The sequence below is a fragment of the Chiroxiphia lanceolata genome, chromosome 3, assembly GCF_009829145.1.
Source record: "Chiroxiphia lanceolata isolate bChiLan1 chromosome 3, bChiLan1.pri, whole genome shotgun sequence".
Taxonomy (NCBI): Eukaryota; Metazoa; Chordata; class Aves; order Passeriformes; family Pipridae; genus Chiroxiphia; species Chiroxiphia lanceolata.
Window position 1 is genome coordinate 75,445,111 of NC_045639.1, and position 24,624 is coordinate 75,469,734.

At 38.0% G+C, this 24,624-nt stretch overlaps 1 protein-coding gene across 1 annotated transcript in view; it reads left to right on the plus strand.

Annotated features, from left to right (window-relative positions):
- FBXL4 (F-box and leucine rich repeat protein 4) overlaps positions 1–24,228 on the plus strand; it is a 60,516-nt gene extending 36,288 nt beyond the window's left edge. Inside the window, exons 7-9 of the mRNA XM_032682393.1 lie at positions 7,349–7,420; positions 8,747–9,059; positions 17,281–24,228. Coding sequence (XP_032538284.1) covers positions 7,349–7,420; positions 8,747–9,059; positions 17,281–17,444 — 549 coding nt within the window. The 3' untranslated portion in view covers positions 17,445–24,228. The remainder of the gene's footprint in view (positions 1–7,348; positions 7,421–8,746; positions 9,060–17,280) is intronic.
- Positions 24,229–24,624: the final 396 nt, after the last annotated feature.

A 24,624-nucleotide genomic window follows, 5' to 3' on the forward strand; every position in this document is an offset into this window, starting at 1 on the left:
TATGATTACTGTGACACTAATAGATAAATTCTAAGAAAACACTCTCAGAAAATTGACTACTGTAATGAATTTTGTGTTAGGTACATAGATTTTGAGGGCAGTGGAAATGTAATAAAATTGATAACGTTTGTCATCTGAGCAATTGTTATTACAGTTTCTTGTTATTTTAGCTGTTTCCTTTGAATAGGTTTTGTTTTTAAAAGTGTTGCCATTGTCTCTGTAATCAAAACTTCAATTTTTAAGTGTCTGTTTTTAATGTAATGGGCAATGCGGGTGTTCTGCTACGTACTGCACTGCCACTTTGGAAGATGGCTGTGTGATCTGGAGAAGGTTATGTTCTTTGGTCCTAACCCTGCTGATTCTTAAGGCCACGTATAATGTTATTTCCTTGACTTATTGAGAGCGCGTTTGTGTGTGTAAAATTGTTTTCAAACCCCTGAGTTGAAAATTCTAATGCCTTTGAATTATTCCAACCTCTCTGTTAGAAGAGGGAAAGCCCAGTGACCTTCAGTAACTAAAAAAAAAATGGCCTGTATTGCTATATTCCTCCCCACAAAATGCAGCTCACTTTTCCAGTACTGTAAGTTCATTTTTAAAAGGTTTAATTCTTAAAGATCGTTTGATAATGTGTATGTTTGAAATAATTTGTAACTTCCTCTGAGAAACTAATCTCAACATTTTATAAATGTAATTTCTGTGCACTCAAGACCCCTATTATACTTGTGGGGTTTTTGTCCTGGTGGTTTTGGTATCTACTGATACATAGTGTTTATTCACTGAGAGTGTATTCACAGCATAATTTAAGGGCTTATTGGCATTGATACATTTGAAGAATACAATGAACAATGGAAGTATTATTGTATATACAGTAACTGGCAATGCACATCTTTTTGCTTTAAGCATGAATATTATCATGATTTAATGCTTATCATGAAGTATTCAATCCATATAAATAATTCAGCCAAAATTGTATTTTAAAGAAATGGAAGCCACAATTACAGTAGGAGAACTTGTCAGTCTCCTTATTGCTGGGTGTAAATTGTAACATAAGATTACATATTATAAAGAATCAGAATATCATACAACATGAAATATATAAAGAAAAAGTTTTTACAGTTTGTATTGTAATTATATTTAAAATACAAAACAAATTAAATTTAAATCTAATTGCAGTGAGCAAAGGACTTCGGTTTTTTTTCACATATTTTTAAGCAGATGATGTGTTTATAAATTTTATCTCTGATACCTTTGACCAAAAACAAATTTGGAACTTGGGCAGCTGTGAGAAAAGACACTGGAAATCTTAGATACCAAAAAGAAGCATAAGAATCTTAGCAGTAAATGTAATAGCTCTTATTTTCTTATGCCATGAGCAGTAACAGAGTTAATGCTGCCATAAAATTGTTCTACAGAGTTTTCAGAAATAACCTGTTATGGGTCATGTTATACTTTTGAGAGCTGTTGTCTGAGGATTTTCAGTTTGGACAAAATTCCTTTGGCTTGGGTATAAATCTTTAGGATTAAGAGTTGCGAGCAAATAGTGGGAAAAAAAGGTGAAAGCCTCTAGCTGGAATGTGGATTTTTGGACATAGGTTGAGCTGGTGACAAATAATCACGCAATAAAGGGCCTTGATGGTGCTTTCTGATTTCATGTTGGGCTCATAGGATGGAATTCTGTCATTTGAGCTTGTAATGTGAAGAGTGAAGGGAAAGAACAAAGGTGTAAAACAAATTTACAGACATAAGGGAGGACATAATTTGACCGAATGAAGCAAAACCAAAATACAGTAATTGAATTACCTACAGAGACTATTACTTTCATTTAATTAATTCAGTAATTGTCATGTTTCTGTGTCCCAGTCCCTACTGTATCCCTGGTGCTGCCAAGTAGCTGTAGAGAACAAAAAGGTGCCCCTGTACATCCTGAATCCCAGCTTGCAAATTACACTGCACCTATTTGTGAGGAAGCAAGTGTTCTGACTTTTGAAAGACTACACCTGCACTCAGTAATAAAGTGCATTTGACCTTCATTTCCATATACTCTCATTCTTCTCTTACCTGATGCTCATGTAGTGTTCATATTGCGTCTGTTTTTAAACCTGTGTCATGAAGTTTTGGAGGCAAAAGTTTTATCACTGTTCAGTTCTTCATCTCAAAAATAGTTCAATAATCCAAGTGCATTAGGGGGAGATGGGGAGCTGATTTTTAGCAAATACATTCCAATTCTCTCCCTTTTCTTATAATACCTTCTGGGGTGATAGCTGATGGATGCTTGAGGGAGAATAGACTTCCTGTTCTAATGCCAGCTTTTACTGTATAGGAAAATGGTTTTGCTGCCATATTTATTTTGAATCTATAAATTAAAATGGTCTGCATTAGTGTCAGAGGGCATCACTCAAATATGCTTTGATTGTGGTAATAAAGGGCAGGCTAGAGCATTATCCCCTTCTGCAAACATCAGCTGAGAAGTCATGAAAGGGATTGGCCCCTACATCTGTCAACTTTTTTCAGTCAGGTTGGAGACACCAGCTGACCTGGAGCCAGGTGATCTGGGATAAACAGTCTCCAGAAGTTCCTTTCCACACTCGGCTCTTCTGTGATTCTGTGACTTCGTGCTGATGGCACTAATTGTGGCCTTAACTCATGAGCTTTGTTTTCCTGGTGTGTGACCAGGACAACTGCCACACTTTTTCCATCTATAAAATTTGTGTAGTAAACTGGTGATTTTTGTAGCTGTGGTATGAGGATAGATACACAGAAGGCTGAGATTTTCTGACATGTATGGTACTGTATAGGATACTCTACACTGGGATGTGTGTAAGGAAACCCTACTTAAAGAAGGGAGGAAGCAGTCTTTAATGAGACCCTAAGATTCTTTTATCTAAGCATTCACTTCAATGAAAAATTTGAAGAAAAAATTACAGAAGAATAAGAGTCTTGTAAAAGATTTAGGCTCTTGTTTCACTGAAGGGCTGGAAGAATTCCCAACTTATGTCATACACAGTTCTTCTGAGAAAGGGAAAAAACAGCCTGTTGTTTATCTCCAGAAAAAAAGTAAGAAATTTAAAAGTAGCTTTTCAGATTTGTCTATAGAAAGAAAGTTTATTAAAAGGTGCAGCCTATTTCTTCCCTAACCCAACCCCAAAGTAAAACTTCGTTGTTTTTCTTAAGCTTTTCCTTTAATCTTTCAGAGTCACACTGTGGTGCACTTGTTTTCATGCCTTGTATGATAGTGCAGCCATTATGTGACAGCCATATTATAGTGCATCATTTGTATTTTTCAAACCCTTTTTTTTTTTTTTTAATCTCTGAGTACTCGACAATGAAACTGCAATGAGTAAATAGTCGAATATTCAAAGTGCATCTTTCACAGGTGAGTCACATCTGCCAGACAGAAGGGTTTTCTGTTTCAACAGATACTGAGCTCAGGCTATCTGTTGGATGCTTTCCTTTCATACTAACATTAGAAATGATTTACACTTCTTGCTGTATCATGAATGTAAAAAATCCTGAAAAAAGCCAAGTAAGCTTCCGTCTCGCCAAATGTATTTCTCTAGCACCAGTATTTGGTTTCTCTGCTGATGGGTTGTCTGTTCAAACCAACAATGCTTTTACATCATCTAAGTCAAAACATACGTGTGATGGCCAAGGCCTTTACAAAGACAGGTAAGATACAGTTTAGTCCAGTATCAGCTATTTAGTTGAACTATACACAACACGTAACTGTCTTCCAGGCTGGCATGTATTACAGAGTAGAGGGTTTTGATGTTTGGGCAGTCCTGTCACCTGTCTTGTGTGGAGTAAATTAGGATTTCAAACAGCAATCTCATCTCTTGTCCAAGACAGGATCAGCTCTGTCCTTTGTTACAGACATTTTTCTGACCTGTTCATAAAGATTGCAGAGAACCTGCAGTCAGTCTTCCCTTTTTCTGAGGTTTAGGACTAACTACAATGCCCTAAAATATTTCTGAAATCTGCTCTGTAATGTTTGGTTTAGCAACACTATTCATATCCTTCTGATCAATTCAACATCAGTCTTCTCTCTGAAAACAACTTCTGCACTGTATGTTTTCCTCATCTAAAAACATGTTTCCTGGGAATGGAGGATAGGACAGACGATTTTATTTGCCCCCTTTGAACTCTTCCTGTTGTCTGTGCCATCTTACAAAAATTAAGTATTTTAGTAGGTTTTGTTTTGGCTTGGATGGCAAAAGAAATGTAGACCACTGAAGCCATGACTCCACAAAGAAAAAGTAAATCTTAAGTTTGTTTACGGAGCGGGTTTTTGTTTTGTTTTGGTGTATTGTTATTCGTCTACTCTTTTCTCAATCTCTATAAAAGGGAGCAGGTACGAAGCTAAACTTTACTTTTGGTTCAGAGAAAACTCACAAAAATCTCCAAACTATACATGTCTTGGCTGATAGGCTCAAGAATGTTGTTAGGTGGATAGTCTTTGATTTGACTGTCTCTGCTTGGCTGAGAAGGTGAAATTAGACTCCAGGTTAGAATTTAGGTGGCCTCAGCTCCTCTTGTGAAGCACTCTAACATTTGAAGTTTGGCCTGTGCTACAGCTTCAGGATGGGATGATTGCCTTGCTCTTTTCCTTTGCTTGAATAGGAGTGTTATGGCTCATGTTGTATTGCAAGTCAGAGAGATGAACTGTACAGACAGATGGCTTGAAACAGACAGGTTATTACAATGATAGTCCTTCTATATGTAGTGCATATGGATTCTGTGAGCTGCCATTCTCTCCTGCTATTTTCTTGTCTTTTGCCACCTGGATTCTCAGTTGACTGAGGCACAGCTAGGCATGCACAAAGGTTTTTTTCTTCTCACATGACATATGCAAAGCCCACCTCAGTTACAGAAGAACAGACACTGCATCTGAAAGAAATCTGGTTTGCTGTGTGTGGGCATGTATGCACCCCAGAAGAGGAATTAATATAGCCAGTATAATTAATGTTGAGTATGTAGTTGTTTACTCTTGGGCTTGACTTGGCATGATTTGTGATGGTATGACATGGTATTCTACCAAGCTCCTTTCTGTTAGCCAGATTTCTAGTGCGTTTTTTAAAGTTTTTTGGGTTTTTTAAATAATGGTTTAAAATAATACTTTAGGTGTTACAGGTTGTGAAAAGACCTTTGAAAATGTGGACTCAGTGCATGTCAGTACAGGAAGGACTGTCTTAAATAGAGAGGGACGAAAAAGGTACTCTGAGAGATGAATCACATTCCTGTTGAAGTTAACATAAGGAGCTCAGTTATCTATCAAGATAACTATGAATACTAGTCTTCCTATCTATTTTACCCCTTTCTGAAGAAGTATGGAATTGATCTCACACCCTACAAGCTGTTTGGAGTGACTGTTCACTTTTGTACTGTTTGTGTCAATTAAAGAAAGAGATCGCTGGTTCCTGTCCTTTCAGGCCAGTGTGTAAATTCCAATTTGGAAACCATTACTAAAAAGCTGGGTGGAATGCAGCAAGGTACTCAGCTTTCCTGTGGAGTCATCTGAATACCTGCAGAAACCCTGTTTAGAACTGTGTGTGCAGTCAGAGACTGCTTTTTTTATCTCCAATATTTAGGGTTTGGAGAGAGGGATTTGGGGATTTTGCTTTTAATTTGTGCACCTGAGTAGGTTCTAAAGCTCATAGCTTTCACTGAGTTAAATAGTAAAGACTGTGTCTCATTCTCTTTGAGTTAGTCGTTTATTCATGTTTAGTGATCCAAATGAAGCATTTGCTTAGTTAGTGTGTAATTTAAAATGAATTGGATATTTACACATTTACGAGCTTTAAGATGTTCTTAATAATGTCTTTAGTAGTGACTTTTCAATGCTCTTGTGTTCCATTCCCTAGCTACCTTTTCCTTTAAAAACATGAATGAAAGTTAAGCAAGCAAGCAAGTGAATAGTGACTTTGTAAGACTTCTACGAAGATATATGTGAGGAAGGCTTACTCTTAACATCTACTTTTAGGCTGCCTTTGGGAAATCAAATCTTGGAATGCCAAGTTGGAATCGAGATTCCATACCTGTCAAGTGTTGGGTGTTTATAATTGCTCCTCGGAGACACCTAAATTAGATGTCTGAAATGGTATCTGTGAATACCCTGTGCTGTGTCCCTGTTCTGTGTCTGCCAGTCTTTCTGTGCAAGGAATCACATGTTACTTCTCAGTGATAGGACAAAGGATGAGTTTGTGCCAAGTTTCATTAGAAAGCAACAAACTGAGGAAACTACATAAAGCATTTAACTGTAAACTTTCTGCAAATAAGTATATTTATATTTTAAAAACCTATAAATTATACTACCCATGCGTATGAATATTGTTGATGAGTGTTCTTTTTGGAATTACACTTAATAGCAGTAGATTATTTGTCACTTGTGTATTGCTTGGGCTTTTTATCTGCTAGAAACTGTTGTATATCCTGTAGAAATCCACGTACTTTTATTGTTACTGTGTTGTGAAGCTTAATCCTGTTTTCGGCTCATATAGATTACAAAGTCCTGACAAAGTGATGTTTTAAGTATGATGCACAACTATTTGTGATGTGAATCCCAGACTATGTTCTTTTTTTGCACTGTGCATGTTTCCAACAAGAAAACAAAATATGACTACAGACAATGCAGGAGGGTCTTTTCTGTATCTTAGAAACAGAAATAAAAGTCCATGAAGTTTCACTTGCTGTGGAGGAGACAGGCCACGTACAGTACATTTTATAAGATGCCTCTGATGTTTCAGTCCAGTTTCAGGCTGAGCAGCATGCAGTGCTTTCTGAAAAGAATGACCACATTAAATGGAAGGAACAGGGCTGTAAAATACATGTTACATGTTTCAATCTGCATGCTAATAGTGACAGGTGCTCCATGGTTGTCAGCATCCTTGTCAGCACGGAGACTCTTTGACATTAAAGTCACCAACTGATGCTGTGCAGCTCTATTGGCAGTTCCATCAGGCTGCAGCTGATCAGTGAATGTCAGAGCCTCCGCTCTTCTTCTGGTGTGTCACCAGCTCTCTTGTGTTTTCAGGCTGGTCTTGCCTGTTATTTGATCTTGCTACACTTCTTCTGCAGCTTTCCTATGGGAAATGAGCGGATAGGTCAGTGGTACGTGATCTTCAGGGCAATGCAAACCCCCATCCAAAGTGATTTGCATAAAGGTTTGTAATGATTACCTTTGCTTTAAGCCAACCAACGGGTAAAGTACCCAGGGACTCATTAAGTGGCATTTGTTCCCTCCGTAACAGAATTTTGAGCTGTATTTCAGGAAATGTGGTGGCAGCCTTTAATGTCTAATTGACCTCTTTGTTTCACTTTCCATATTTCCTTCGGATGTGTTCCCCCATGGCAGCAAACAGCCCTGCTCAGTATTTTGAACTTCTGCTCGGAGCTGCAACACCTCAGCCTGGGCAGCTGTGTCATGGTGAGTACTGGAGCCGCTTGGGGTGTATGTGTGCGTGCACTCGCTCGCTTTGGAACTCAGTCTGGGGTTGTTTCACAACAGTGCGTTAAATGCTAGGCTGATATTAGACTCTACTCGCTTGGAAAGTGCAACATAAATGCAGCTTGGTCATATACATAGGGGTTACATACCAGTTTAGTGGGCTTAAAGCATAACTTGTAGGCTTTTTCATAGTTCTTCAGGTGTTTTTTGACAGTTTTTGGACATTCTTTATATGCATAATTGCTTTTTCTTTCCAAGGCTAATAATCCAAAGTTAATAATAATTACTTACTTTTATTCAGCTCAGATCTTCATTCCTAGCAGCTTAATTCTTGTGTCTGACCCTACAGTAACAACCACAAGAGCAATATCTTTTGGCAAAAGCCATTTGAGTTGTAGACTTGCTGGGCACATTCATTGGTTTGAAGAAAGTGAATACAAGGACAGCAGCAATTCTTGTGGGGCACTCATTTGAGCTGTATTGCATGTGCACGCCTGAGCTGTGTGTAGAGGGATTCTGGCTTGCTGCTATCCCTGGTGGTAGCAAATTGCTGATCGGGGCACCTTACTGGAGCTTCCTCATAGTTCAAGAATCACAGAATAGTTTGGGTTGGAAGGGATCTTAAAGTTCAGCTGTTTCCAACCCCCCTACCATAGGCAGGGACACCTTCCACTAGACTTGGTTGCTCAAAGTCCTATCTACCCTGGCCTTGGACACTTCCAAGGATGGAGTATCCACTACTTCTCTGGGCAACTGTTCCAGTGCCTCACCACTCTCACAGTAAAGGATTTCTTTGTTACTTGAATCTACCCTCTTTCAGTTTAAAACCATTACCCCTTGTCCTGAGTGCATGCCCTTGTAAAAGTCCCTTTGGCTTGCCCAAAGTAATTAATAAAACAGAGATGCAGCAACTGATCAACCTAAATTGGAAAATAAGCATGTTCTTCAGTCTGCAAGTGCTTATGGTTGCAGTACCTGTGGTCATAAAAATAGCTGTAATAATCTTTTACAGGAAAAACAACTGTGAAAAAAGTGCTTTTCAAAGAAAATAAACTTTTTGCTGCATTTTGATCCTTAGTTTTAAGTGAATTTAAAAACACTTATGTCTGCAATTTATAGGAAATTAATTTTATTTTTGTCTTTTGTAAAAGTAGACCTCATTGTACTCTCCAATGAACAATTTTCAGAGCTCTTTAGAAATTACATGCTTAAGACAAATCTGTAGGTGTTAGGAAGCAAATCTTGAAACATGCATATATGTCTGGAAAGATGGTACACATGACAAAGTGTTTGCTTTCCTTGCAGATTGAAGATTATGACCTTATAGCAAGCATGATGGGAGCAAAATGCAAAAAGCTTCGCAGTCTGGATTTGTGGAGATGTAAAAACATAACTGAAAGTGGAATCGCAGAATTGGCTTCGGGCTGCCAGCTTTTGGAAGAACTTGATCTTGGTTGGTGCCCTACGTTACAGAGCAGCACAGGCTGCTTCACGAACCTTGCACGTAAACTCCCAAACTTGCAAAAGCTCTTCCTTACGGCCAACAGGTCTGTGTGCGACACAGACATCGAGGAGCTTGCTGCTAACTGTACACATTTACGGCAGCTGGATATATTGGGTAAGAAAATACGGGAATATTGGTATTTCTTTGTCTGTGTCTCAAAAACCTTGTGGTTAAAAAGGAGACCTTAAGACAAAACTGTCTTCTAGACATATTTTTAAAATAATTGTTTCTTAAAATTATGGTTTGGCATATGAAAAAAAAAGAGGAAGTTTTCCTCACTGCAGTAGGTTTCTGACTCAGAATCCAGTGGGTTTATACCAACTATGTAGTGGTTAGGATGCGGCACTCTCACCGCCACGGCCTGGGTTCGATTCTCGGTCAGGGAACTCCTCCAGGCAGATGGAGCTCGTCAGCCCTGTAAGGCCATCCATCTAAGAGAAGGTCACTCTAAACAAACCTACGTCCTGAGGACCTCACTGCCACCGTCCAAGCTCGCTCGGCCCTGGCAGATGAACCTTAGGATTAAAGGGTGGGCTCAGCTCAGCGCACACTGTGTCTCACCTAAAAAATCCACTGCGCAGGCTGAAGGGTAAAGACCTTTCCCAAATCTTCGTTCGCGAAGACTGGCTGTGAAACATGAAACTTTGACTGCTTAGTATGAATTGCTTAAACTGAGATTTAAGTGCAAGATTTTTTCCAATAACTTTTAGTTTGATGACCACAGCTTTGTTTAACTAAAATCGTTCTCTTTGACTGTAAGAAGAACCAATTTCTTATCCTTTTTCTGCTTTTATTTATAATTTTCTTTCTGTGACAAAGTATATTTATAGTACGAGTCTGTGATCAGTAAACAGATTTTGCTTTTGTGCAGTACAGATACACTATGCAATACTGACTTTCTTTGTCGCTTTTATCAGGAAGGGAATTTGAGTTATTAAAGATGAAGAGGTACTTACCAGCAAAACATTACATGGACTTTCTAGAAAGGTGGGAAGGAAGTGGTGAGGGGCAAAAAGCATAGCAAATCTGAAATTTTTAATCCTCTGCAGCTTCCATAGTTAAAAATATATTTAGAAATCTAAAGTAAATATACGTTGGATTCTTGAGTAAGGACTTTGAGAAGTGTAGTTTTGCGGGATACTGAATTTATTCTTTATATGGTGGAATATAAGATTTTGTCTTTGTAATAATGTAGGACAGCAGGGTAGTTTGTGGCATCAGTGTGAGAGTAATTTCTTTAAGCTTTGACAGCCTATTTTCACTGGGTTAGTTGTAAAAAGAAGACTTAAATGAAAGGGAAAAAAACCTAGCTGCATTGTATATTTTTAATATTTAAGAATTTTAATGAAAATATTACATTTAGGTTGAGAGAGACACTGCAAAAAGCTGAGAGCCCTCAACTCGAATAATGTTCCAAGCAAGTTGAAGGCTATCAGCATTTATCATTACAGAATATTTAACATTGTCACTCCAGTACAGGTAGTACACTCTTCTATTGTGAAATAGAGGTTATTCATCTTTGACTGAGAAAGTGGTCTTCTGACCAGTATGGGAAAGGAGGATGAACAGATTAAAAACTTAACTTCACGTAGTACGAATTGTGGAGACTTGATGTATATGTCCACAGGACGTGCTGTGTTTTGTGTATCTTTAAGAGAATCTGTTTTGTAGCTAGATTATCAAGGGCACGTTTCCCTATTCAGACATGAAAAATTTCCAAATGGCATAGTGAATTAAGTCTTTCATAAACATGTATGTGCTCCTGACCACCAGCTTCCATGTATTTCTGTTGCAATGGCACTGTGTCTGCCCATGAAGTGGTCAGACCTCTTCACTGCATCTGGGGCTCCCCAATGAAGAGTTTGGCTGTGTTAAGCCTGTGGATAGTCTGCCAGTTCTGTTGTCTCTCTGCCAGCAGCGAAGGCTTGTTGCCACACTTCTTTAGCATTTGAATTCACGTTTTAATTGTTTAACATCTTATTGATGTTTGAGGGGGGTGTTGAAAAATAGTATGTGAACGGGGAAAAGGAGCTTGTTCTGTTCCCCAGGTGCTTACCAATGTTCCTGAATCAAGTGGATTTGTAAGCAAACTTTCTCGGTGAGGTTGCATGTTGGGTTCAGATAAATGCTCTGTAGGGGATATGCAATTGAATTATCTGCAAGATGTTACCAAAAACTGTAGTATTCACCTACCAGACCTCACTTTCTTCCTACAGAGAAATATTTAGTAGAGTGAAAAGAAGGTTGTCTTCTGCTGTAAACAGGTCAGTACAGGGTGATACGATATATGTGAAGGACTTACCCCGCTTTTTTGGCAACAGCAAGAAAACCGTGTTAATTTCTTTGTCTGAATATAGTAAGCACTACAGTCTGTGGTTAAAAGAAAGAGCTGTCAAGTGGAACAATGTTGGGTCATCTGGAGGTAGAGTTGCCAGGTAACTCATGTAAGTGCAGAAGTCTCTGTTGTCTGAACTAAAGAGCTAGTCTCTTACTGTGCAGGAGTACGAAGAAAGTCATAAATCTCTGTATGTGCTCTAACTTTTGGCATCTGATGTAGGGCCATACCGTTACTTTAAGCTGCATAAATGTGTGATATGTTTTTGTCCTTTAGAAGAAGTGTGACAACAGGTCTGAAGCTGTTAGAGGCCGGAGGTCAACACTCAGCTTTGCAAGAGTAACCTTGAACAGTGGGTCTTCCCTGTGATGTGAACGAATGAAAGATGTTCTCATTATATCCTTTGTCATCTTCCAAGTACAGAAATGTCTGGCTTGTACATGCATTGTGGAGGGTGTAGAAGTATTGTGTCTAGGTTAGCACTGTGTGCTGTAAGGCAACTTCTTTTGCTTCAACAAAGCTGCATAAAAGCAAGATTTTTTTTTGCTGTATATAGGCACTTACCTAAGTAGAGGTCAGAATGTCTTACTCTGCGCTGTACTCACCAGCGTTGAATATACTATACTGGTGTCTCTCTGCAGTTGCTAGAACTTATAAACTGGCTAGGGAAAACTTCTTGTTTCAGTTATAGATTATTTATCATCACAATAGCTTAAGAGCTGGAGGAGTCTAAGCCTCTGAAAGAAATCTTGTTGAGCTGTAAGTGATGCAAAATGCATATTATTATAGCCTAGATGCTGTTTTAAGGTGATAGATCCTGCAGCTTGCTACCCATCTGTCCTTTACCATAATTGTTTAGCAATTTCCTTGTTACAGAGTCAGAGGACTCTGTAGAAGACGAAAACTGCTGTTTTTCAAGAGCTCCATAAACTTATGGCTCTTGTAAAGCATTGTTGGATTGTGGTGGTGCATCCCCTGCCCTCCCCCAAGGCTGCATTATGATTTGAGACAGCTTAAAACACTCATTTCACAACATGGATGTCTGGCTGTGCTTGTGCTGTGTAAAACATACTGCATAAAGTAAACTGTTTAAAAAACGATGTCCTGGATTGGGTCCGTATCTGCTGTGTTACAAGTTTGGAAGAGGAAGCGTGATGTAAGTGTGTCACTGAGTACATGAGGATGTGCTTCTCTTGAAGTTTTAGTTCTGAGCTTTCTTTCACCTGTTACATACTGAGCTGCCTGCTTACAAGTATCATTTCCCTGTTGGCCCACATCTTTTCCGCTGACTGACATGGCATATTTCCACCTTGTGGTAGGATGATCCAGCTGTGATCATCTGGCAGTCTTGTAGTGATGCAGTACATCAGCCGGTGCTGTCAAAAGTTAAGTGGACACATCCAGACCTGTAGTTAAAAACTAGTCTTCAAACTGTGATATAGTGTTGAGAATGTGACAAATCAACCTGAACTGACAGTGCTGAAAGCTTTTCTTGCACGTAGTATCAGCTGCTTATTTCTGTTTCTGTGGAGTTCCCAGCTGCTGTCAAGGGTGAAGAGTAAGTCATATTAATCTCGCTCCCCAAAAGTTCCAACTGCTTCTGTCCTGCACCAAAAAGGTAATGAAAAATAGACACCCTTGTTACCTCAAAAATTCATGTATTCCTATCTACATGCCGACACCTCCCACACCTTCCTGAGCAACAGAAAACCCAACTGCCCCCTTGCCAGCTGTCAAAGTTTTCAGCTTTATCTTGAGAACATCAACACGTAGTTAGTCAATTCAAACATGAAAATGCGTAGCATGGTAAAATTTTGAATTTGAGTTGTGTGGAATAGATTGGAAAAAATGTAAAGACTAAAACGCTAGTCTGGTTGGTCTGGGGGAGGAAGGAAGAAAAGTAAGAACGTTTGAGGGAAGAGTGCTAGTTATTTTCAAGGTCTCTACTCTTAAATATTATTTGGTGTGTAGTAGTATCCCTTGCCCTAGAAACTGGGGCTCTGGCAGTTTTTATAGTGCACAGCTCTCCTGAACAGCTCTAGAATTTGAAGACTTGGATATATGATACATATAAATTAAATCATTTAGAAGTGCCTTTTACAAAGGTGATGCCAGAAAATTTTTTTCTGAGAATTAACTGAACAGCAGAAGTAAATAGCAGATTTTAATATATTGGTTATGTTTGTATTCTGAGAAATGGCTGATTAGTCCATACAGGAGAAGTTGTAGTAAATAACAAAGGTCCAAAAGCCTGCAAACTCTAGAAGACATGCACTACATAGGCAACTAGCAGGATACATTGTTAGTCTTTCAAAAGCAAGGGAAAATGTGCTATATTAAAATTCTGAAATGGTTTTGAATGGGCTTTTAAGATATATGCATGACTAACTGTACATTGTGTAAATAAAAGTAAGATTACAGATAATTGCTTATCCTGAGGTGTGAATAACCAAGCCCCATGGATTGCTTTTAGATAAAGGTATTTCCTAACATAAAATTTTGAGAAGGAAAAAAACCCCCGAACAGGTACAATAAAACATGCAATTTAGGATGACCTACTTAGTTGCAAATCTATCAGAAATCTTAGTCTTAGATGAAGTGGTAGGAGAACTGTCGAAGTTCAGGTAGGAAGGAATGAAGAACATCCTACACAAAAAAATCTATGGCTAGGCATCTAGATCTAGCATTTTGTAGAAACACACGTTTGGATCTTGAAGCATAAAAGCTGTGATGCATAAATGAGACTGGTTTTAGATGAAGGTGCTGATGTAGTAGCAATTTTAAGGCTTGGTAGAAAAAAGATAAGTTAGCATAATGTGTTGTTCCTAGAGTCACATTTGGAATGGCAGAGCAGGTCCTTATGGTAGAACAGTGATACTGTGGTAAAGTTTATGATCAAGTGAAGTGAATAAATAAAACATATTACAGAAACAGCCCCTAAAGCCATAGGGGCTGTTTCATCAACCACCAGACAGTTGTGATGACAGGGATCATATGATAAGGGAGTTAAAAATCACAAGGATAATGACAACCTTTGTCTGTGTAGATGAGGTAAAATTTGGGGCACGATAGCAAAGACTGTCTTTGGGTGATGTTCAGTAATGTCTCAAAGCAACCAATCTGAGCCTGACACAGAATAACTGAAGAGCACATTTAGATACTTCCTTGCTTATGCAGAAGAGTACTGGAGACTACTGAAACCATTTGATGTCTTTCTGGAAAAGAATCCTGTTCAGAGGAAATATTCAGAAGATGAACTCTAGAAAGCGAAACAAAATCTGAGTTAAGGCAGTATAAAATATTATGGAACCATTGGCTAAAGGTGAATGTTAAAACTGTATTTCAGCTATGGTAGAAGTTTACAGGTGAATTACTGAGGTTGGTAGATAGTCTGGATGTGAAGGATTGCTCAGATACAAGGCTACTGCAGGAGTACTGTTGTCTGTCCATTAGTGTTCATGGCAGGGGGGGATCAAGAAAGCCACTACATCAGTGCCATTCTTTCCAAGAGATTAGCCTGGAAATCTGCCTTAAATTGGAATGCCAATATAGAAAGCTTTTGAACAAATCAATACATTGAACAATAATAAATTGTTAGGACTAAATGGTATTTATGCAGGAGTTCTAAATGAGCTCAAATACAGGGCTGTGGAAATCTTATTTCTGGTGTGTGATCTGTCACTTAAATCAGCCTCAGCACTAGAGTAATGCAGGGTTACAAATATGGCCCAACTTTCTGTAAAGGGTGCAGTTTAGGAGCTACAAAACAGTGGTATTGTCTTTTGCTCTGTGTAAAGCAGTTGCAACCATAAGAAGGTCAGTCAGTGGACATGAGAAGGCCATTACCATATTTTGAAGCAGAGCTGCATCCCTGCAAGGATAGTATAGTTCTGCCTCTCCAGTCTCTCAGAATTCCTTGGAGTTCTTGGTGAACCTGAGCACTGCTCCAATCCATAGAGGACTGAATTTTCAAAAGCTTTAGCCAAGGCTGTGCTGCTTTTGTAACTTAGCTGTCGTCTTCTGGATTATGAGTGTTTCAGAGACAGCAGAGGACAAGAAGGTATCGTCTCTTTTCACAGTGAGTTATATCACTACTGTGGTCACCAAGGGTCTGCACTGATCTGCTTATAAGTAAACCAGGCAAAGGGGTGAATAATGCCAGAGGGCAACACACAGGTATTCAGGGTAGAAAAAACTTAAACTGAAGAACTTAATGCTGAAAAATGGCAGAATGATCTTGTGATTCTTATTAAACAGGTGATAAAACAGGAGAAAAAACATTCAATCAAGTGCAAAGTGGTTGTGTGAGGCAAAATAGTATTAAACTAAGTATATGGGGGACTGGGCTTATATTAGCTACTGTTTTGTCGGAAACACATCCTATGGATAACATCAGCTCATTGCCCAACATGATTCTAATGGGCATAGGAAAGATTAGGGTTTCTTAGGCAAGAAACAGAGAAAACACACTAAGACCTTATTGTAAATTTGCTAACTTTGCACTCAGTGCACTGTATAGTTCTGGTCAGCCAGTTTTGAAAGCACTAAATTAGGGCAGAAACAACACAACAGGAGTCATTTTGAGATGCAAGAGAGTCTGGAAAACAGACAGCCTTGAGGGAACAGATGTCCATGGGATTATGAGTCATATAGAAATAGCGAACTGAGAATGATCTCTCACTGCTTCTTTCATTGCCCCTTAATTATTGCAATTAATAGACTGGGGTTTTTGCTTGTTTGTTTAACACTAGTTAAACTGTGAAAGTTGTGAAGGGGCTGTAAGGATGAAGAAATTCAGAAAAGTAGTAGAATTCATGAAAGATAGCTTTAGAAAACCCTAAAATGATAATTTTTGGCAATTGAGAAGATTAACCAATGAAAAGCTACTTTAAAAATCTGCTTTTGCTTTTCTTTTTTCCATTTTTTTTTGGGATGGGGGCAGGTAGGGAACATTATTGGCCCTGGCCCTAGACAAGATCCTGGACTAGATGGCTTTTTGAGGTGCAGTTAGCTCAAGATGGAGCTGTGTAAGTTGAAGTGTCTACCAGCAGGTTTCAGCAGTAGTGTTGAATATATAAACTCTTTTTAGCAGGAGAGCTTGATGGGTGATTTAGCCCACTATAGACATCCAGACTCACTTCACTTGCCTAGAATAATGTGCCTGGCTTCCAGCCATTCCTGTAAGGCATGAATCTCCTCTTCTGGGTCCAGTGTACTGTCTGCCAGCTCTGTATGGGGTCCTGTATGGTGTAAGGAACCCCAAGGAGCGCTGGATACTGACTGATACCCTGATGCCCAGTCAGCTACATCCTGTGCTAAGCACTATGGACTACTGACTGGATTTCCATCAGCTATAATGAGTGTGTGGATATGTGCTTATAAATGTCCATTTATTTGGTTTCTGACTGAATCCCATGCTTGATCTGACCCTGTGTGACACAAGTTCATTCACTATGGTCTTGTCTTTAGCATGATTAAATAGTGTTTTTATTTAGTGTACATATAGGTATGATCAGTAATCTCTTGAACAATTGCCTCTGCATGTGTGTAACACCCACACTCACTCCAGAGCCCTGGGAGCCTTGCTGATGTGTTTGGAGTTGGAGTAGCCCCCAGTAGCTTATCTGCTGTGCTGGTCAGTGCAGTCAACAGGAGAGTCATGAGTGTAGCGTTCCGTGTTGCTTGCTGCTAAAGCCCAGCATCTGGTCACTGGGAGGTTTTGTGACTTTGGATACCTGGCTTCTGTAGTTAAAGATTCCCCTTGAAATTGTAAAGTTGCCCCCAATAGAAAATGATGGTTCCTTAAGGAGTTAAGAAAATACCATTGGCTTTTTAAAGGTAAAAGTTCTGCACAGTCTCTGAGAAGCTCTTAATTTGATAACTAATTGAAATAATCTAGATAAAAATTGTGATATAGTAGCATTTTTTTCATGTCACAGTACTAACAGCTTTAAAACACTGTTCTTAGTAACTTTACAATTCTGTTTTGTTTTTGAACAGGGACGAGGATGGTGAGCCCCGCATCTTTAAGAAAATTGCTGGAGTCTTGTAAAGATCTTTCTTTACTCGATGTGTCCTTCTGTTCGCAGATCGATAATAGAGTTGTGCTAGAACTGAACGCCAGCTTTCCTAATGTGTTCATAAAAAAGAGTTTCACCCAGTGACTCCCTACATGTGCTGCTGTGGAACTCATTTGACAGAGTTGTTTCCTGTAAATTTGTGCTGACTTTTTTAAAGAAGAATATAAATCTGCTGTGAAATAGTAGAAACTATAAATTATCTATACAAATGGGTAAAATACATTAAAATGTATTATGTTTCTTAAAGAGTTGATATTGTACCTAAGAATTATTTTATTTTGTGTTAATTGGTAACACTGCATGTTTTTAAATACCAGCCATATGTTTGGCTTTAATGAAAAGCAAATGAATGTCTTCTTAAATGTCCCTTCAAAGGGTGTTACACACAGTAAACTATTTTAATATCCAGGTGAAAGCAATCGTTCAATATTGAGCAGTAAGGAAAATATGGGTGCTTCCTTCTTATGTGTTTGTGTGTGTATATATAAATGTATAAAGATGTATTTGTATATACATACACAGATATTGTAGCATTCTAGTTTGGCCTGCAGCATAAGATGCTGTGATCTGGCCTATAATTAGTTATTTGTTTTTAAAGCTGTTTAAGCTTGTATAGGAACAGATCAAAAAGGCACTTTGTCCTCTTCAGTTGTTTGGCAGTGATCTGTATCTGATACATTTTTCTCCCTTCCTCCACCTGAAGTAGATGTAGTGATGTTTTACAGTCCAGCCTAAGTGACACAACAGATAAATGCAAGAACCTGAACCACCTGAACTTAGAGCAGAAGCAAAAGAGAAAATTGCCGTCTGCTTCTTGGTATTGAGATAAAAAGTTTGAGCCAGGTACTTAATGTTGTAGCTGGTAATGTGTAGAAAACTCGAGCGTAGTTTTCTTTTTCAAATTTCTGACGTGGTCAAGACTTGATTTGTGATACATCTGATTATTGTGCAGAGCACCATGAAAAGTAGAATTTAGGGTAATGCGTTAGCAACTGTCCCTTACACTGGCATCAAATTTACTATCAAGAGTGAAAACAAGCATCGTTGTTCAGTAAAACAGCAATGAAAATATAATGAGTTTGAAACGGGCAATGTTGATCTGGTGATTTTTTAATCACCAAACCTCAGTGTTGGATTTGTTTTGTTTGGGGTTTTTTTTGTTTTGTTTTGTTTTTTGAAGAGATGGTAGCTCAAAGTACTATTGCACTCTAGCACTGCTTAGCCTCTGGAGAAGGAAAACTGTGCTGGTGGACAATTTCTGAAGGTTTCTTCCTTTTGCACTTTCTTGGATGAAGCTTTTCACTTTTTTTTTTCTTTGAATAGCACCACTAGAATATGTCACTATGTACAGCTTGAGTTTAGAATTTTGCCTTTTTGGCCATTGTTGATGAATATGGACCATGAAATATAGCCTGTCATTTGATATTGGCTCTATTATCCTTGTATTGATGGCATTTATTGCCTACTGGACTAAGAAGAAAAATACTTTGTCTGGCAGAAGTACATTATTGTACTGAAGATCAGTTGCAAAGAACACTTCATTCATGCAGTAAATAACCAAACTGCTACTAGAGGACTGCTATGAATCATTAAAAATCTGACAATCTCTATGACTCCTGAATGACTGCTTTGATCTCTTTGTGCTGGTGCCAATACTTTATAAACCATGTCATGAAACAGCTACAGAACATTTATCTGATTTTATTGAAAGACCTGTTTCTTCAAATTTTTAAATTTTGCTGACTCTTTCGGGAATTCCAGATCCAAAGAAGGACATGCACAGTTGGCTTTTTGATTTTTTTCCTCCCCACAGATGGTACTATGGGATTTCCAACTGGATTATACCATTCCATTTTTTTTCCTTTAGAAATCTAGGAGTTGTCAGAGAACTTTAGATTGATTTACTTTTCTTCCACACTGAAAGATGTCAACTTTGGTATGATTCTGTGTGAGATCTCATTTCTTTCAATTATGTTTGGGTTCATTTATTGTTCTTGGAACTTTTAAACTTTTTTTTATCTATAAGTAATATATTTGATTGTAATTGAATATTAAATGTTATTATTCTAGTTATAGGAGAACACAAGTTCAGATAATGGGAGTTTACAAAGAACAGTGTTTCCAAACAAATGTTTTTTGTTGTAAAATTTCACTTCTCAGGGGTGCATCTATGTTTATCTCCTTTTTTTCTGAAGAGATCCTTTTTGTTTGTTTTTCACTGTAAATAGAATGGGGTGTGGGTGAAATGATAGCCATTGTGCCTTCAAACTGGTCAACTTGGTGGATAATACAGCTTAAATTCTATGGCATCAGTGAATCAAATAAGTGGTTTTGTAATCACGTATGTGTAAAGAATTTCATTCTCTGTTGCTTCTTAAATAGCACGAAGGAGGTTTAAATTGATATTTTGTTCATACTGAAGTATTTTCTATTGTTTATGTCATGGGTTTTTTTTCAGGAATTCTCTATTGTCACTTGAAAGATAAATTGAAGTCAACTTTTTATTTGGACTGTTTAAAACTTAGCTTTTGCCAACATATAATTAATTCAAACAGCAGAGAAGTGATTGGGAGTGACTTCCATCTGTAGTTCTAGACTTCAGCCTTCAATCAGAGAGTAAGAAGCTCTTTTAGCTATGGCCTTATAAGTCCCAAGAAGTCTTCCAGCAAAGAGAAAATAGACCAGACTTGACATTTGTAGTACTTGTAGGAATAAGGAAAACAACATGCTTTTAGACCTTCCTTATATGTCACAAAGAAGCAAGAACAGATCACTGTCTTTTTAGTTCTGCTATTTTGTACTTAAGTGGGTCTACCTATTTATACACATGTATACATAAATTATATGTGTACACACGTATGTTCATGTGTATATATGAATTTTTTGGATGTGTGTGCATACTTAAACATATATGTATAAATCTCAAAGTTTGTCATTTAGGAATTACTTTTGTGAAGTGTAATAGCAAAAAATGTTTCATAGCAATTCTACTTTCAACTGTTGTTTTACTGTACCTGGAGACTGAGTTCCTCTCCACCCATGCAGCAGAAAAAGCCTGGACAAGAGATGTGCTGGATTTCCTATGTTGCTTTGCCAAAGTGCCTTTTGGTTTGTCTACACATGAAAGGTGTTACAGGGTATGAAGAGTGTGAATGCAAAGTCCGGTAACTACTGTGGACTGTCTCATTGTGAAGCAGTCATATAGCAGGAAATTTATATTCTAGTTTCATTTAATCCAAAATGAATGATGGCAATTCCTCCATTGGAGGAATTTAATTATTCTTGAATTGTATTGTCATCTGCATCACTAGACCATCCCTCAGTCACATTATCTAAATTTTGCTTTTAAGGATATTCTTTTTGTTTAATCTTGTCCTTTGATCTCGTCTGTCTTTCTGAAGCTTTGTAAAAGATGTGCTTTGGCAACCAATGTTAAAAAACCATGGCTCACGTGTCCAAAAAAAGAGGTTTGCTCTGAACTGCTCCTGCTCTCACACTAGAAGGGGGCTTCCATACCATCTATGAAATTGATGTGGGATGGCATGTAGGTAAATACGTAATTCCTTTGGTAATTTTAAAAACTAGTATGATACCTTTATCGTTTAAAGCCTCTTGTCTTCAAGGCTTCAATTCAATAGTGAACTTACTTGTATTCATAATTCTGAGCTGTCTGGCTAGATAGCTCTATTGAAATGGATGGGAATTCTGTTCTTTAAATTATACACCTGATTAAGTACATTAGTGAGCATGACTTATATAGAACAGTTTTGCATAGGAGTTTGGACCTTATAATCTCCATGTACTTGGAGGTCCAAATTGCAGACCAAAAAAAAACCAAAACCAACCAACTAACAGAAACCACTAAAAAACTAGTATTTTCTGTCTGATTCTTTCCTTAGAGCTCCTATGCTAACTTTTCTAGATACAAGATGTCCAGTAATCATGGTACATGGTGAGTAGAATTCATCTCCCTGAATGTTAGCTCTCTTAAAGTTAGGCATCTCCTTTACAGGAGGAATCTGGGCACCTCTAGAGAGATATTAATCACCCCCTAAGATAGATGTTTAAGGAAAGTAGAATGAATCATGTTCTGGAGAGCCTCTCTGGAGACTGTGGAATCTGTAATTTAGCTCAGGTCAGATACTAAACTGAGATTAATTCTATCCAGTGCTGTACTAGCTGTCTTGAAAAACAAGCCTGAAACAACATCCATCCCCAAACCTTAAAATCTTTCAAATTCCATCCAGAAAGAAGCAAATTAAAGAAATTCTGACAACTTGAGAAGTTTCTAAAAGCTAGAATCTTCTTCTGCCCCTTGCCAATGCCTGTGGTATGTCTTTCGGGGGTTTTTTGTCGGGTTTTGGGGTTTTTTTTTTTTTTTTTTTAGAAATGCATCCCCTTTCCCACTTCTGAAATCTCATGTACCTAACTGTCTATATGTATAGTTCTGTAAATGCATGAAAGTAACAGGCAAATGTAATTGATATATTGCCACTATTTTGATATTCTTTCATATTGCTATAATTAAGACTGAGTAGTTTAATTGCTCTACTGTCATCAGAAATGTTACCCACTGTGCATTTGCAAAACTTGTGTGTAGAGTCCTGCTTCTTACTGTGTGTACTTATTGCATTTTATGGGATATATTTCCCATTTACATCTGCAGGACTGTTACATTTTAAAAAACTAGATAAAATGTAGCATTTTATTATGAGGACTATGGGAGTGACTTTATATATATTGATTTATGTGTTCGTTATTAATCGTTCACAATGACTCCATAAGTTGTAGCTCTGAAATTACTTAGAAAATCCTGGTTTAGTGCATCTGAATTTGCTGTGTTAGACACAGTCAACATTTTTTCCCAAATGAAGGCATTTGTCCTTCACTGAGATGATGATTTCTGTGATTTTTAGATTTCTGACTTGAAAATGAAATGCCAGAAGGTGCTCTTTATTAAATATTACCGGGCATGGGACAAATTGTGGTAACTGACATTAGGAAGGGATGAGAAATGAGTCTTGTGTGTTACAGATTCTCATGAGCTTCAAAGAAGGGCTCAGCAGGAGGTGGCTCTTTTTAAGAAGTTTCAGCCTCTGTACTAGCAGGCAGGGGTGAGATTTTCCTTTTTAGCTAGATGGACTAAGCAGTATTACTTTTGATGGAGTTATATAGCTATAGTTTCTCCTTGTCTTGTTTTCATTTAAGAATGATAAATGGCACGGTTAGGACAGATGTCCTAAATTGAAGGGGATCCATTGTGAGGAATGAGGTTTTTCTCTTGCATGTTTTGTTCACCTTTTCTAAAAATAAATAAAAATACCCTCAGCTATTAGAAAACTCATTTTCATCGGTTACTGAGGTGATGCAAATGTCAAGAAAGTTGAGAAAAGAAAGGGGACTCATCCAGATTTATCTGGAAACTAGTGGAAGGGTGGCCAGAGCTATTTACAGATGTCAGGAAAGTAAGTGCCTTGCTCCAGATCAGCTGTTATCTTTCCCAGAAACATAGCTTCCCACATAATATCACATGCTCATACTTTTAAGTCAAGATCTAGCATTTAGAGGCTTTCATGTACGTATTTATGCAGTAATTAATGATGTCTCTTCATTTCATTTTTATGAACTACATAAAAATATTTTTCTTTGCCTGCGACTGCCCAGCCACATTTTTTGTTAAAATCTGAAATTGTTTTGTGCATGTACACTCAGGTGCTTTAATTGCTTAGGTTCTTTGCAATTGGTCCTTTTCTGAGGACAAATAAACTGCAGTTTGGAGGAAAAAATGTTAAAGTGAAGGCTCTAAAGAAGAGAAGGCCCAGGGGAAATCTGATCAATGTGTGGGAATACCTGATGGAGGGTGGGGAATGAAGAAGCGACAGCCAGATTCTTCTCAGTGATGCCTGTGGGAAGGACAAGGGGCAATGGGCACAAACTGAAATACAGGAGGCTGTAACTTAACACAAGATGACACATTGTATGGTAAGGGTGACCAGGCCTTGCCCACAGAGGTTGTGGAATCTCTATGCTTGGAGATACTCATCATCGGGGACAACTGACTGTAGGTGGCCCTGCTTGAGCAGTTGGAGGCTGGACTAGTTGATCTCCAGAGGTCCCTTTCCAATCTCATATATTCTATCATTCTGTGATTCGAGACATGCCCTGTGGTTGTTTTGTTTGCTTCAGTGTACTGATTGCTGAAGAAGGTAGGGAGGGGAGAAAAGGAAGAATAGGTAGGAACTTGTGATGTTGAGAACAGCCACAAGAATCTTCTTAATTTCCTTTTTTGTCATTTTAAAACAAGTAACATTTTTCACGGTTTAAGGAAAAGCTAAATGTGACTTATTGAAGTAAAATTTTGGTATCGTTTTCAACATACAGTTCTGTAACGTACAAAACACACAATTAGTTTACAGGAGTGTGATCACTCCAAAATCTGAAAGCTACACCAAGGACTAAGATAAATAACCCTATTCTTGGGTACTGACAATAATTTCTGTTTAGAAACTGAGTTTATGTAATACATTAGGAACAGTTTAGTTTTAATATCTTTAGTATTTGTTTACATAAATCTTACACATTGTTTAGATGCCAGTTATTCCTGCTTACTCTATTGTGAACTGAGTACAGTAGTTAACTGTTCATGGTGTTAAACATGAACGTTTGAATTCAGGTGAAAAAGAGGACCAAGTTTATGAAATACTGAGCTGTCTGAGCATTTTAGAGAAATAATGGATATAATTGTGGTGAATTCCCATCTTTTTTGTATTTATTTATTATTTTACCATTGGCAAGAGTGGCTGGGTAGTACAGCCCTTTACTCACCATCCGGAGATGGGTTTCCTTTTGTCAGACCTTGGTTGCTCTAGATTTATTTTCTTCACGGCAGTGCCACAGATTTCTCCACATATACACTGTTCTGAAAGTAATAGAGATTAATTAAAAATACCTGGTTTAGTTGTGATTTGGAAACTAATAGCTAGTCTATGCTTGAAGTTATTTTGGAATAGTTACTAAAAGTGAATTAAAACAACCAGGAATTGATGTATTCACAGGGGGACCTTACAGCTTGTGATTTAACTTTTGCATACAGACAATTACAGTTGCCCCTGAGCCATCTTAGAGAAATCTGTATGATGGTGATCATTCTGGATCTACGTAGTGAGCATAAAGCCACTGCAGCTCTTTAGCATCTTGTGGTGTTTTGCATTCATGTCCTTATCAGGCAGATAATGGAGTTGGGGGTTGTGGAGATTGGCCTGAT